Source organism: Centropristis striata, chromosome 9, assembly GCF_030273125.1.
Source record: "Centropristis striata isolate RG_2023a ecotype Rhode Island chromosome 9, C.striata_1.0, whole genome shotgun sequence".
Taxonomy (NCBI): domain Eukaryota; kingdom Metazoa; phylum Chordata; class Actinopteri; order Perciformes; family Serranidae; genus Centropristis; species Centropristis striata.
The window spans coordinates 13,715,551-13,730,500 of record NC_081525.1 but is presented as its reverse complement, the minus strand read 5'-3'; the positions used below and the strand labels follow the sequence as shown (position 1 = coordinate 13,730,500).

Genomic DNA, 14,950 nt, shown 5'->3' with positions numbered 1-14,950 from the left:
ATGAAACTCAAGATCCTACTTCCCCATGAGCCCCTGAGGCTCTGTGCAAAATTTTGGCCGATGACCACTAGGTGGCGCTCTTTAAATTGAAGTATTTTATATCTCCAAATTGGTTGGTCAGATTAGCACCAAACTTGGTATACTTATTGTCAATTCCCTCCTGAGGATAACACTTGAAGGTTTTATTGATCGGCCCCTAGGTGGCGCTCTGGTGGCAGTCTAATTTAATATTTGGCACTGTGTCCAGACCATAAGACTTAAGGCAATGAAATTCATTATCATTATCATGTTTTTTTTATCTTTTTATCTATGTTATTTACTTCATACTGCAAACAAAATCTACCTCTGGGTACAAATAGAGTCCTCATACACACACACAAAAGAGGCACATATCACACATCATTCAACTTAAGACAGTGGGAGTTAAGAAATGGCAAGTTAAATAAAAAAATTAAATAAAAAATTATTAAAAGTTCTTAGAGGTCCAGACTATACTTAGATATTGATGTGAACTAAAATACGAATAGCAAGAAAAAAAAAGAAGACAGAAAAATAAACAATATAAAACAGCAAAATAAAATAAAACTAAAATAAAAATAAAAATTGTTTTGGCTGTAAAAAAAGTAAAGTAAGAGAGGCAAAATGGAAATAATGATCTGTTGTTTTCAAAAACAAGATATTTAAAGAATACTTGTAATATTCAATCATAAAATAAGTTGATATCAAAAGATAGAGCACAGAAACACACAGCAGACTGTTCCATAACCAGTGAAATACTCCTTGTAGTGTTGAGGTACCTACAATATTTGGTTATTGTCATGAACAGTGTCCAAAATATATTCTGTTTGCATCCAAAGGACCTACAGCACCAGCAACTAGGAAAAACAAAAACAGTAAATCATACTGACTCAGGAAAAAAACTAACATTCAAATATGTCCAAATCTAAACGGAAAAGAAAAACTGGATTATTGCTTTTCATGTCAAGATCTTTCTCCATTGTGGGATATTTTTTTTCACTTAACAGAGGCAAAAAAGAGTGATTTAAACCTCTGAAGTCCAGGAGATTTTGGTTCAAATGTATCAACTTCCTATGCATTAATTAAGCTCCTATTATTGCACTTTCAACTGGCTTTCTCAGCTTGTCTACATATCATATATAAATTACAGTCATTACTGTAAATTAAACGTGTATTTTCAATAAATAGATGGACTCCAGAGGGTTAAGATGTATATTTGGCACTGTAGAATGATAAGATACCTCAAATCCAGATTTATAGAGTAAAATATATTCACCATAAAAAAGCACAAGAGTTCATTCAGCTGTGTAAATAAAGACGCTTGCATGTGAAGTAACAAAATGTTTATTTAAAAAATAACATGTAGTATGTATACAGTCATACCAGATTTTTCACTCTTCATCACCAACAGTAACTTGAAATGTTCTAATGATTAGAGCAGGATTTGACATAATCTAAAGACAAACTTCAATGCCAGGATCTAGGAACAGTTATCAGTGATCAGCGGGAGGGTGATGTGGTGTTGTCGGGTGGTTAAAGGCACAAATTCAGGCTGGAGGGAGAGTCGTCAGTAGGGCTCGTTGAAAGGGTAGTGAGGATGTCCTGCATCCCTGGGAACACGCTCTTCTCCCACCTGCACCATCCAAACCAAAGTTAATATGTTTGTCACGCTATTCAGTCATGTGTTACTGTTTTTACCAAACTGCTTGAGAATGACTCTCAGTGCTGTTACCAATACTTTATAATCTAAGCCAGGGATGGGCAACTTAAATGCTGGAGGGGGCCACAATTTTTCATGGACACTACCACAGGGCCACATATAGGACCGTGCACTTAACCAGATATGATGAAACTGCAATTTTAAACATGTTTACAGTGCAGTAACTTTCAGTAACATATTTCATGCTCAAATGCATGTATAACAGTATAAATAGGAATACAAAAGGTTTGAAGCAAATAAAAATAACCACTTACTGTGATTTATTTTCAGTGCAAGAACAGCAGACCAACATTAATTGCAAGAAGTAATTTTGTGCATTTTTACACTGCACTTTGAAGATTTCATGCTCAAATGCATGTAGTTGTACTGAGGGCCACTTCAAGTGAGGGTGCAACTGGAACTGCAACTGGAGGCCCGTATGTGGCCCCCGGCCCTCCAGTTGCCCATCCCTGATCTAAGCTATTAAATTTTAATGCCTAGGATATTCAGCCCTACAAAGATTAACTGCACTAACTACGCACAAGGTAAAACTGAGAAAAACTACTTTAAAGTTTAAAGTTTTTTAACGTGTTTTAACTGGCCAACCAAATAGGTTATAGGTAGATAAGTGATATGACACTTATTTCTACATGTATTGATCATGTAATTTTTATGCTCAAAAACCATGATTTATTTGACCTTTGACCCAGAAAACGTAGTTACTGCATTGCTGTAAAAGGTTGTAATAGGAATGCAAAAACAGAGTGCAATGTTGTCTTCTTTCAGCTTTTTTTATTTTGTTTTGTGTATTTAAAAGTGTTTAACAACTCTATTCAAATATTTGTGTATTTTAGTCTTATTATAATTTTATGGAACTTTTTTTACTCCATCACTATCTAGAAAATAATTTCCCTTTCAATTACACTTATAATTTCTATTATTTTTATGTTTAAATTAGTATATATATCCGAGGCAGACCATGGTAAGTGCAATTACTGCTTGGTTTTGAGTTGGATTTTGTGGTTTTTATATCATTACTTCTCTGAAATAAAGCAGAATTGAAATCTAAAACTTTGTCACAAGATAAAACAGACATCAAGGAGTTCATTTTTAGTTATAACTCAATTTCGACCAAAAATGGAGTTACTGCAGTTACTTTGTAGGGCAGTATAATTGCCTCAATACTGCATTATTTCTAATGGCCAGCAGGTGGTGACTCCACTGACTGTAAAAAAAAAAAAAAGTCTGACTCTATAGAGGTCTATCAGGAAATCAGACCACTTTTCACATGATTTATTAAATATTATTTATTATGTTTACTCAGCAAAGATTTTCCTAAAAAAGCTCTGGTGTCAGTCGCTAGTTAAATTCTTCTTCTTGTTGTAAATTATGGTCCTATTCAGAGTAAAATAGTAAATAATAATTTGCTTCTGGAGTGTTTTCCTTGTTTTCTTAGGACTTTGACCTATTTGCAGTGTGTTTTCGGTTCATGATAGTTAATTGTAACATTTTCCTGACCTAAAATGTTTTGTTTAACATTCAGCTGTTCATTTTTTCCTTTTATTTATATCACAGTTCATCTGAATTATGGAAGAACCTAGCTAATGATCTAGGCTGATAACGTTGCGTTTTCAGTACACTGGACAAAATAAATTCAAAAGTATAAATAACAGCAATGAGAGACATTAAGTACATAAAGTCGACTTACTTGGATCATTGGTACAATGTAGCGCCAGCCCTTGTGCAGGGCTGTAACACTTTTCATTTCCTCGGCTTCAAGAGTAAAGTCAAACACCTGACAACAGACCAAATGACATCAGTATCTCACAACCCACACATTGACTTTTTCTATTGTAGACTAGAGTTATATCACAACATAAAATACAGAGCTTTTTTAGCATAATTGTCTTTTAACCCTCTGGAGTCGAAAGCATGAAAGCGCAGCAGCATGACACCTCATGAATTTACAACATAAAAACGAAGCAGCATGGAGCCCTGCTGTCAGCTTTTCTCAAAAATGTTGGCTTTTCCACAAGTTTCCATGTCCAATTAGGCACATCAATTCTTTTTCAGCAAAGGTAAAAGGTTTTTTTGGGTGTTTTTTGCAATTTTTTTGTGTTTTTACATGTGTTTTTTACTGTATTTTTGGGGGGGGGCGTTTTACTGTTTATTGTCATTTTTTGTGTTTTTTTATATGTGTTTTTTTGTAATTTTATGGTTTTTTTTGTGTGTTTTTGTGTGTTCAAAATGTTGATCCAGTAAGTCAAAATGACAAAATAATAATCAGGTGAGGTTGTGTTAAAAAAAATTAAACCAACATTTTTTAAGTGGTTTATAGAGGCAGAATGAAAAATAGTCAAAACCCATCAAAATAGCCCCAAACTCCAAAGGGTTAATAAAGTGGGTTAAAGTGAAATAAATAATTGTCAGATCATGCTGAAGTTGTGCTAAGAAAATACCAAATATGAGTACAGTAAATATTGTACGGTATATCAGACCTCAGAGGGTTAAAAAAAATAACTTAATGATATGTTCTAAAAATTAGAAAATCTCATTAAGAAGCTATCGACTGAATCTTTACTCCACCTGAAAGTTCTCTTTGATGCGGGACTCCGTCACACTCTTGGGGATTGTTACCACTCCTCGTTGAGTCTGCCACCTGTAAATATAAGCAGAGAGTTCCTGTGCACATTCCTCCACTGCAAGTAAAAGTTCGACAATTAAAACTAACAGAAGTAAAAGTACAAAAGTATCAGCAACAAAATGTACTTAAAGTATCAAAAGTAAAAGTACTCGTTATGCAGAATGAACCCACTCAGACTGTCTTATACATTCTAAATATATATTTACATTATGTATGTATTAATGATTTTATGTAAGCAGTGTTTTAATATCGTAAATACAGGTCTCATTTAATTACTAAATATACTGTTATAAGATTTAATTAAAAAAATTGATCATACATTTTATGTTAAATAGAAGTAGAAGTTATTATTGGAGTATTACATGTTTATAGAAGATAAATGAAATCAATACATAAGTAATGATCTATGAGATAAATGGTTAATACATTTTTTGTTGGAGGACATATCTGGTTATAACTAAAAAGTAACTAAAGCTGTCAAGGAAATTCTCAAGTAAAGTAAAAGTACCTTGAAATTGTACTTAAGTACAGTGCTTGGGCAAATGTACTTAGTTACTTTCTACCACTGCTTAAAAGTAGATACAATTATACTCTGGGATACAAACTAATTAGTTAAGTGTTGAGTAAAATCACCTGAGGAGGATCTGAGCAATAGTCTTTTTATATTTCTCTGCAAGTGTGGCCAAGACAGGCTCCTGAAGCAGAACAGGCTCATCTGGATGTTTCCAGGCCCGGGCCGGAGAGCCCAGGGGGCTGTAGGCCGTCATCACCAGGCCTCGGTCCCGACAGTGGGCCAGCAGCTCTACCTGAGCCAGGTAGGGATGGCTCTCTACCTGCACAACCAAAACACAAAGATACTCATGTCACAGAGAGAGGTGTTTAATGAAAATAAACTTTCCCCATCCTCATCCTCACGAACCGCCTGTACCTGTAGGACGGTGGGTTTTTATATCATTATTTCTCTGAAATTAAGCAAAATTGAAATCTAAAACTTTGTCACAAGATAAAACACACATAAGTGAATTTTTAGTTATAACTTAATTACGACCAAAAATGTAGTTACTGCAGTTAGGCTTTGTAGGGCAGTATAATTGCTATCAGGAAATCAGACCACTTTTCACATAATTTATTAAATATTATTTATTATGTTTACTCAGCAAAGATTTTCCTAAAAAAAGCTCTGGTCTCAGTTGCTAGTTAAAGTCTTCTTCTTGTTGTAAATTATGGTCCCATTCAGAGTAAAATAGTCGATAAAGCTATAGGTATGATTTAGGGCGTGGCTACCTTGTCATTGATAATTCTCTTCTGGAGTGTTTTCCTTGTTTTCTTAGGACTTTGACCTTTTTGCAGTGTGTTTTCAGGATAGAGGTGTTTAATGAAAATAAACCTCCCCATCATCATGGTACCTGTAGGACGGTGGGTTTGATGCTGGCGACTGCCAGGATGTCGTCTATCTGCCGACTGTTGAAGTTGGACAGGCCGATGGATCTGACCAGGCCCTTCTCCACCAGCTTCTCCATGGCTGCCCAGGTCAACTTGTAGTCTATGTCGTCATACAGCAGTTTTCCTTCATCATTTTTGGGAAAAGCAACGTCTCCTCGTCTAAGAGATACAGAGTAGAAGCTACATTTAAGGAAAGAAACTACAATATACAGCATTCTCCAGATCTGTCATTCAATCCATTTTACACCCAACACTCTACACTTCACAATCAACACACTTTGTTATCTATTGGTCAAATGGCACCAAAGCTTTCGTGCTCACTCAAATATCGGGTCCACACATGTCCACCAAATGTGGTTGCAATAGCACAATAACAAGTGTTCAGGAGAAATGACGTTTGTTGCAATACAAACCCTGAACACAGCTTTTGAGTCAGAAGTAGAAAAACTGTATGGATGAAGATTTAGACTCAGGGCATGGCTTCATCTTGACCCACAGAATCCAGGAATTGTTTTGTTACTGAGTCTTACAGTTCAGAAGTCACAGGCAAAAGTTTGTTGTTATTGGATGATGGATGATGGGATAGTCATGAAGGGACAACGAAGCTTCGTGAATCATTTGCCTTTTTTTTTTTTGACCCACTAGATGGCGGTCTTGGCTTTAAAAAAAGGCTCTAGCAATGGTAATTGAGCGTGTTTTCAGTTTTTCAAAAGTACCGAAACTCATAAAAGTATCGATACTAACTCATTTTCAAAAGTATCGATACCTAGCCAAAGAATGAACACTTAAGTTCACTTGTTATTTTTTTATCAAGCTTTCCTAATATTGTGCACAGCATACAACCTCAAAATATTGTTGTAATCGTTATCGTTTATTGTATTTATTTATTTTTTGCACTACCTCAGACCTGAAGATGGTTATTATAGTTGCAGTTTCTTTTTGCACAACTTTTTTTTATCATAAATATTTAACCTGTGGTTCTGTTCATTTTAACATGTTGCATTTTCTTGTTAATAAAAGTGTTTCTGTTAAATTTTGGGGTCTTTGTTTTTATCCTGGTGGTATCGAAAATGGTATTGAGTATCGAATATTTACCTGAGTATCAGTATCGAGTTGGAAAATTTTAGTATCGTGACAACCCTAGTTTTCAGTAATAATGTGCCAATGAAGTCTCATGAAGCATTTTCTTTATTACCTGAGCGCACTAGATGGCGCTCAATGTTCAACAAAGGACTAAAAGCACAATCAAACACTATTGCTTGAGCCTTTTTCTTTAAACTAAGAGCATCATCTAGTGGGCCTAGAAAATAGAGAAAATGCTTCATGAGGCTTCATTGGCACATCACTAGTTTTCAGACCTTTGTTAAATAAAGAGTGCCATCTAGTGTCCATTCATTAATGAGTATATATTTGAGAAAGACACACTTATTATCTTAGCTGATGATTGATAGCTTTTGGTGAATTGGGGAGAAATCTAAAGATGCAAATAGACAGGTGGAGTAATAAAAGTGGAGTAAAAGAAACACAAATGTGGAATTTGGATGTTTTCTTTCCACTAGCCTTAAAAAATAGCCTACAATCACATTAAAAAAACTAATTAGCAGTCTTGTTATTTTAGCTCGTTATGTCAAGAAAACCTGTGTTTGTTTTCCCAGGATAACGAGTCAAACATGTCATTATTAGACCTTGGTGGAGGTTGAGCTCACTGGAAGGCATAGGGCCAGTGGATGAGGTAGAGGTCCAGGTACTCCAGCTTCAGGTCCTTCAAGGTCTTGAGGAGGGCCGGCTCCACATCCTCTGGGTGATGTCGGTTGTTCCACAGCTTGGATGTGATGAACACGTCCTCTCTTCTCAGCGCCTGGTGCACAAGCAACATGTCAGATATAGTCTGATGTAGGGCTGCACAATTAATCCAATTTTAATCGTGATCACGATTTTGGCCGCCTTGATTAAATTAACCTGATTGTCAGCGATATTTCCATTTAAAATGCGGCTCTCCTGCATATCTAATCAACACTTTCTACACCAGTAGTCCACCAACCACCAGGGGGCGAACGCATAGTTTAGGTTTCATGTAGCTCCTAAATAAATAACCAGCGAGCGCTAAGCAGGATGTGACGTAGTACTTGACGCCACAACAACACGCGCCATTTGTAAAAAAAATTATATATATATATATATATATATATATATAAATATATATGTTTTTTAAAATTACACACACACACACACACACACACACACACACACACACACACACGGGTACCATTATTGTCGTTGTTTAATATTCACTCCCTGTCTGTCTATGTCACTGTTTTGTATTATTGCACAATAAAAAATAAAATAGAATAAAATTAAAAAAGAGTAAGAAGAAGTCAAAGCGGCACAGTCCTCCTGCAGCAGTCTCTCCCAGCTGCAGAGCTGGAGGGGATGTTAACCCCTTAGCGTCCAGTCGGCAAATTGCTAACAGGCTAACAGTTAGCTCTGTAGCAGTACAGTGTGTATGTGCTAACAGGCTAACAGTTAACTATGCAGCAGTACAGTGTGTATGTGCTAACAGGCTAACAGTTAGCTCTGTAGCAGTACAGTGGGTATGTGCTAACAGGCTAACAGTTAGCTCTGTAGCAGTACAGTGTGTATGTGCTGCTGCTGCAGGAGGTGTTCACCTAGCGATGTCTGTTTGTTTACAACAAGCACCGGACACTAAAAACTGTTCCTATTGTTTGTTTAAAAGTAGTACAATAAAAATATTTTCCCTCACATGATGAATAATCGTGATTAATAATTGTGATGACAATATTGATCAAAGTAATTGTAATTATCATTTTGGCCATAATCGTGCAGCCCTAGACTGATATGCTTTGAGCTTCTAATGCAAAGCCGTTTTACCTTGCCGGGGCCCAGCGTCTCCTCCAGGGCGTCTCCAATCTCAACCTCATTGCCGTAGATGGCTGCGCAATCAATATGGCGATACCCGGTCTCTAAGGCCGAAATAACAGCTTGTTTCACCTGTGACAGAGGAAAGCAGGTAGTGTACAATGCTTGATGTTCTTTTCACATCCATTCCTGCAGCTGCTAGAATAAAGGTTGACGGTATCAGTGATACTACACAGTGACAGTAAGTCGTGTTCCTCATAATCGAAACAGTAAGTTAAAAGAGGATAAAATTCTCTGTGGAGCTGACAGGAGCTGCAAAGTCTGTTGTTAACATTAAAATATTATTTATTGCAGCGCTGGTGCATGAAATCACATATATATTTCTGCATTTGGGTAGAGGATGAGGGGAAATGGAATTCAAATATGCAGAGACAGAGAGCAGCTGCTTTATAACATTCACCAGTAAAAGAGTAATCATATTAAGAAACAGGGTTTTAAGAGGATGTAAGTGCAGCCTCTACCTTTCCTGGCTCGCTCAGCCACGTCCCCAGTCCAAGGAGGGGCATCTTCCGCCCCGTGTTGAGAACTGCAAAGTCATTCATGCCTCTCAGAAGCACCTTGAAAAGGACAAGAAGAGCATGATTCAGGCAGTGAGGGGAGCTGCTTGCTTTACTCAGATGTTTAAAGCTGCAGTAACAAGAATTTAATGTCAGAATATGCCCATTTTATTAGCCTTGTAGAACCCGATAATGTAATAAATTCCTGATAATGTAATCACCCAGATAATGTAATAAAAATCTGCACTTGAGTCCATTGAAAATGTAATAAAACCTGATAATGTAATAACTTCCCGATAACGTAGTAAAGTGCATTTCCCAATAATGTAATACACTTTTTACCAATAATGTCATAAAGTATCACATTAATTGGAGGTTATTACATTATCAGGTTAGCCTTCGTTTCGCAAGTCCTGATAATGTAATAATTCCCCAATATTGTAATAATTTAACAGCAGACCACCCATTACTTGGGTTCAAGTGGTGATACTGTGTAGGCAACTCTAGCTCAAGAGCTCTAGCGCCACCAACAGGTCAAAGTTGAATGTTTATTAACTTTTGAACCATTCATCCATTTTTCACAAAGGATGTATCACCGGAACCCTTGGGCCAATCCGAGCTCAATGGGGTTTTTCGGCCATATTGGATTTTCCGCCATCTTTGATTTGATCAAAAACCTTCCATTAATGTTATACTTCATTACATTATTGGTAAAAAAAAATGTATTACATTATTGGCAAAGGCACTTTATTACATTATCGGGAAGTTATTACATTATCAGGTTTTATTACATTTTCAATGGACTCAAGTGCAGATTTTTATTACAATATCGGGGTTATTACATTATCGGGAATTTATTACATTATCAGGTTCTACAAGCCTCGTTTATCCATTTGGACTGCGATGCTAGAGATGTTTTCACTTCAAAACAGAGGCATGTACAAATAAGGGAGTGTCTGTGGTTAAGGGAGTATCTGTCTGGCTGTAAAGTAAAGAAGGAAGAGAAAGTTTCACACAAGCAGTTGGGTGATTCTCCTGAAGCCAGTCTAAGTTATGTCTGTGAAGATTATAAGGACATACTTTATTAAACTAAATATATTTCACTTTTATATGAATGAACAATATAGTCATAATGAGGCACAATTCATTGTTTTGTGTTAAAATAATATTTTCTAGATTTTCAAACATATTTTTGATTCACAAATTCATTACCGTAATGCGTCCAGATAAAAATGTCATGGTTTCCCCACACTTATACACAATAAATATTTAATAACCTTTATAAAAGTAAATATAGATCGTATATGTTATAAAAGGGTCAAAGAAAATACGTATTCTGCACCATGTTTATGAGAATCACCCAGTCAGCAAACACTACTCCCCGAATCAACCTGCAACTAAACAGGATTCTTCAGAGGCAGCGCAATACACACAGGTAACATTTCCCCGAAGCAACACCAGGCAAACCTCAAGAGGCCGTACCATCTGAAGACCGGCTCATCAAGCTAATCAAACAACACAGCATCAGCAGCCAAGATATAAAGCCAACTCAGCCGACTCCCCTTATTAGGAAAGTGTCCATTCCTAAAGCAATGATAAGGCATAAAGACACCAGGTCTCAATTCCCTGATGAACAAATATCTAAAATGTATTTCTGGAGAGAGCTGCATGAGAACGACAACATGCAACAAGGGATGTCACAGTAATTAGGCGTTTGATACCAATAATAAGGGTTGTCACGATACTAAACTTTCAACTCGATACCGATACTCAGGAAAATATTCGATACTCGATACCACCAGGATAAAAACAAGGACCCCAAAATTTTACAGAAATATTGTTATTAACAAGAAAAATGCAACATGTAAAAATGGTATCGAGTATCGAATATTTACCTGAGTATCGGTATCGGTTGAAAATTTTACTATCGTGACAACTCTAGTCCCAAGTATAGAAAAACACAACATGCTTACCACGCTAGGGTTGTCAAAAGTATCGATACTCAAAAAAGTATTGATACTAAAATGTTGTATCCGGATACGATACTCATTTTCAAAAGTATCGATCCAACAACTTATTAAGCAGCTAAACCATACAACCTCAAAATATTGTTCTAATTGTTATTGTTTATTGAATATATAAACAAACATTCATAATGCTGATAGAAAAAGTAATGCAGAAAGCTAGATCTTCAAAGGGTTCACATACTTTCTCGAACAACTGTAGGTATTTCCTACGAGCAACTTAGTCCCAATTGAACCTAAACTGCATGTGACTGTGGGAGGAAGCCCGATAACCCGGAGAGAACATGCAAACTCTCCACAGAAGAGCCGCAAGCTGGATTCACACCCATGATCCTCTTGCTGTGAGGCAAAAGTGCCAACCACTACACCACCGTGTAACCTAATCACCATTCACGAGAATTTATTTAAATTAAAGTATTGAATGTTATAACATTAGCTCTAGTAGTCACACTCCATTCTGGTTTACACTGGAGTGAAAGGAGTCATTCTGTAGAACTATGAGACAAAACAGGACTGACTGTCCAAGGAAGAGGAAGTGCTGACACGCATTTGTCACCAGACTGAACTCTGTAACATAACCACTCACTTTGTAATGCTCTGAAAAGGAGACAGACAGACGTTTGTAACAAACGTAAGCATACAAAGCGAAATTAGATGCTACAATTTTTTGAGACAAAACAAATAAGGTATAGTTACTAGGGTTGTCACGGTACTAAGATTTTTAACTCGATACCGATACTCAGGTAAATATTCGATACTCGATACCATTTTTAATACCACCAGGATAAAAACAAAGACCCCAAAATTTAACAGAAATATTTTTAACAACAAGAAAAATGCAACATGTAAAATTAACAGAACCACAGTGTTAAATATTTATAATAAAAAACAGTTGTGCAAAAAGAAACTGCAACTATAATAACAAGCTTCACGTCTGAGGTAGTGCAAAAAATAAATAAATACAATAAACAATAACAATTAGAACAATATTTTGAGGTTGTATGCTGTGCATGTGGGGGGGTATCTATACTTCTGAAAATGAGTATTGTATCCGGATACAACGTTTTAGTATCGATACTTTTTTGAGTATCAATACTTTTGACAACCCTAATAGTTACTAGGGATGGGCAAGGTTAATCGATTATCGTAAATGTATCGTTTATAATTTTGTCGATCACGTAACTGTTTTATCGATTCGAGGTGTTTTAAAACAGAGTTCATGTTGTGTGGGTGTCTCTGAGCAATGTAATGAATTTTCCGTTGCCTGCTTTGCACACACTCTTCAATTAGCCATAAATGACAGAATTTCTCTATACATGCATCGCGTAATCTCTCCAGCAGGTATTTTCAGTCATGGACATTTTTAATATGAAATATTAGGGCTTAAATCGATAATTTATCGTTAATGTTTGTGATTATCGATCGAAAAGATCTATTCAAATGCCCATCCCTAGTAGTTACATGAGAGGGCTTGTATATTTGTATGGCATTTAACCTAAGGTACTAATGTGAAACCTCTAGTTGTGGATTGGATTCTACGGGAGAGGATTAGGGCCAGGTAGGAGAAAAAAATAATGAGAGAGGGAGAAAAAAATAATTCTTCACTTCGAGAAAAATGTCGAAATGTGGAAAATAAAGTAACTTTTTGAGTTGGTAAAGTAGACTTAAAGCAACAACCTCATTATTGTCAATATGACGAAAATATGTCTAAACAAAATCATATAATAACCTGATAATAACCAAAACCATTATCAAGAAAACCATGGAAAATGTCTAGATATCAGCTCTTGAATTAAACTCTTATGAGCTATTTTGGTTTTCATTATATTTGTCCAAACAAATGTACCTTTAGTTGTACCGGGCATTAAAATGAACAAGAAATTGAAGAAAACAAGGGTGGTCTAATGTTTTCCATGACTGTATGTGTCATGGGGGGTTATTGCTCATTTTATGACTGATGAAAATCAGGTTGTAGCTGCAGTAACTGTTCAAATAGAAAACAATGTTCCTATGATGACTTATTGGATGGATTGGTAAATATCTTTACCCCTTAACTATTTGATGCACAACATGGGTCTAAAGTGGCCCGACTAAGATTTTATATTATATATCTTTGCAATAAATTAATTTCATCATTCATCCCATTCATAGCCCAGGCTTTCCTCAATTAACTTGTTTTTGTTCATCATACATCCAAATTTTTTGTTTTGTTTTCTTACTTTTTGAATAAAACCCCTTTATGTATCACTACGTTTCTAATGCATAAGGTCATTTTTGACCCATGTGTGTAAACTTGATGTAATAATTCAAAAAATATTTTTCATCCTAAAATATGAAAGGAAAAATGGATATAATGATCTGTTGTAATAAAAAAAAGATATTCAAAGATATGTCGTGCATCAAAGGGTTTCCACATAAGGTGACTTTATTCTGGTAACTTTTTTAGCTAAAAAAACCTCCTCCTTTATTTTTTCCCTCCTACCTGGCCCTAACCCTCTTCCGTAGGATACTAATACATCTTATATAACGGGTAATTTCCCAGATTTTCCCAAAATCCAGGTTTGTCAGCTGATTTCCTGGGAAAAAAAAGTCATGTGCGACAGTCAGCCGCACCTCAGCGAGCTGACTCCACAAAACGTTAAACACATTAGCATTTTTTTGTAGGACAGTAACGATGGAATAATTAATATGTAACAAACGTAAGCGAACAAAGGGTGATGCAATATGGAGAAATTGGATGCTACAATGTATCGAGACAAAGTGAATAAGGTGTAGTTACTGAGAGGGTTTTTTTTATTGAGCTACAAAACAAAAACTGCCCGTTAAAAAGCCTTAGCTAGCTTTAGCTTCTCCTGAAATAGACTCTCTCTTGCCTTGGCTGCTTCTCTATTCGGCCTTCAGTGGTAGTTATTTATAGTTTTATTTATATTTATAGTTGTCGTCTTACTCACCCGCCTGCCAGAGTCACAACATAAAGGACGCAGCAGCAGCTTTAGGAGCTGACATTTAAACGCCTGCATGTTCGCTTCAGCTCACTTATAATATTACATAACATGAGACGGTCAGCAGCCGCTCCATCCTCCATTTAAGCCCAAAACTTACTGTTTTTAAGAGGTTAAAACCTGCGACTTCCAACAAGGATCTCTTCCTGTAGTTCTCCTCTGCAGGACAAGTAGACAAGAGAGTGTGTATGCGGGTTTTTTTCTGCCAAACGTTCAAAAACACCACCTCATTTTGTTGACATTTCCTTTTCCGGGATGATGACTCTTCCATATCCGGGGAAAGACACTTGCCAGACCTTATGAGGAGATGACAGATATCACAAAAAGCTTTTTAACTCAATCTGGAGATTTTTTTTTTTTTTTTTGTCATGTCATGGCATATTAACTCTATTGAGTCCTTTCCATCCTGCCTGTATACGCCACTTAAAAAATGTTTAAATGCAATGTTGGTATTTTTTTTTTCAGCACAACTTCACCTATATGACCTGATAATAATTTATTTTTTATTCTGACTTACTGGATCAAAATTTTGAACCAAAAAGAAACACAGAAAAATCAACATAAATGTGATCTTGTGATTGTGTGTGATCCTGTCATCCAACTCTGTTTTTTTTTCTAGTGGGACTCTATTTTATTTGTGTCTTGTTTGTTTAGCGTAACAATTTTGGTCATTTTGTGTATTTCTT

The 14,950-nt window shown here is 36.1% G+C and overlaps 1 protein-coding gene across 2 annotated transcripts; it reads right to left on the bottom strand.

The window, feature by feature from the left end:
• Positions 1–1,346: 1,346 nt before the first annotated feature.
• akr1a1b (aldo-keto reductase family 1, member A1b (aldehyde reductase)) lies at positions 1,347–14,510 on the bottom strand. Of its 2 annotated transcripts, none has more exons than XM_059341825.1 (9): positions 14,365–14,510; positions 9,203–9,298; positions 8,694–8,813; positions 7,511–7,662; positions 5,768–5,963; positions 4,995–5,194; positions 4,304–4,376; positions 3,426–3,512; positions 1,347–1,651 (listed from the first exon to the last, which is right to left on the bottom strand). In XM_059341825.1, the coding sequence occupies exons 2-9, from the start codon at positions 9,281–9,283 to the stop codon at positions 1,586–1,588; spliced, it is 975 nt and encodes a 324-aa protein (XP_059197808.1). In that variant the 5' UTR covers positions 9,284–9,298; positions 14,365–14,510; the 3' UTR covers positions 1,347–1,585. The 2 variants fall into 2 exon arrangements, with proteins under 2 accessions (XP_059197808.1, XP_059197807.1); XM_059341824.1 differs by lacking the exon at positions 14,365–14,510 and adding an exon at positions 14,214–14,304.
• Between the last annotated feature and the right edge of the window lie 440 nt (positions 14,511–14,950).

What these genes read in the sequence shown, in the direction of transcription:
- akr1a1b (XM_059341824.1), bottom strand. Translation starts at nt 14,282, where the DNA reads ATGCAGGCGTTTAAATGTCAGCTCCTAAAGCTGCTGCTGCGTCCTTTA. An exon ending in GGCTGAGCGAGCCAGGAAAG is followed by an intron (nt 8,814 to 9,202) that starts GTAGAGGCTGCA and finishes CCTCTGTCACAG; the next exon opens with GTGAAACAAGCTGTTATTTC. An exon ending in AGACGCTGGGCCCCGGCAAG is followed by an intron (nt 7,663 to 8,693) that starts GTAAAACGGCTT and finishes CTTGTGCACCAG; the next exon opens with GCGCTGAGAAGAGAGGACGT.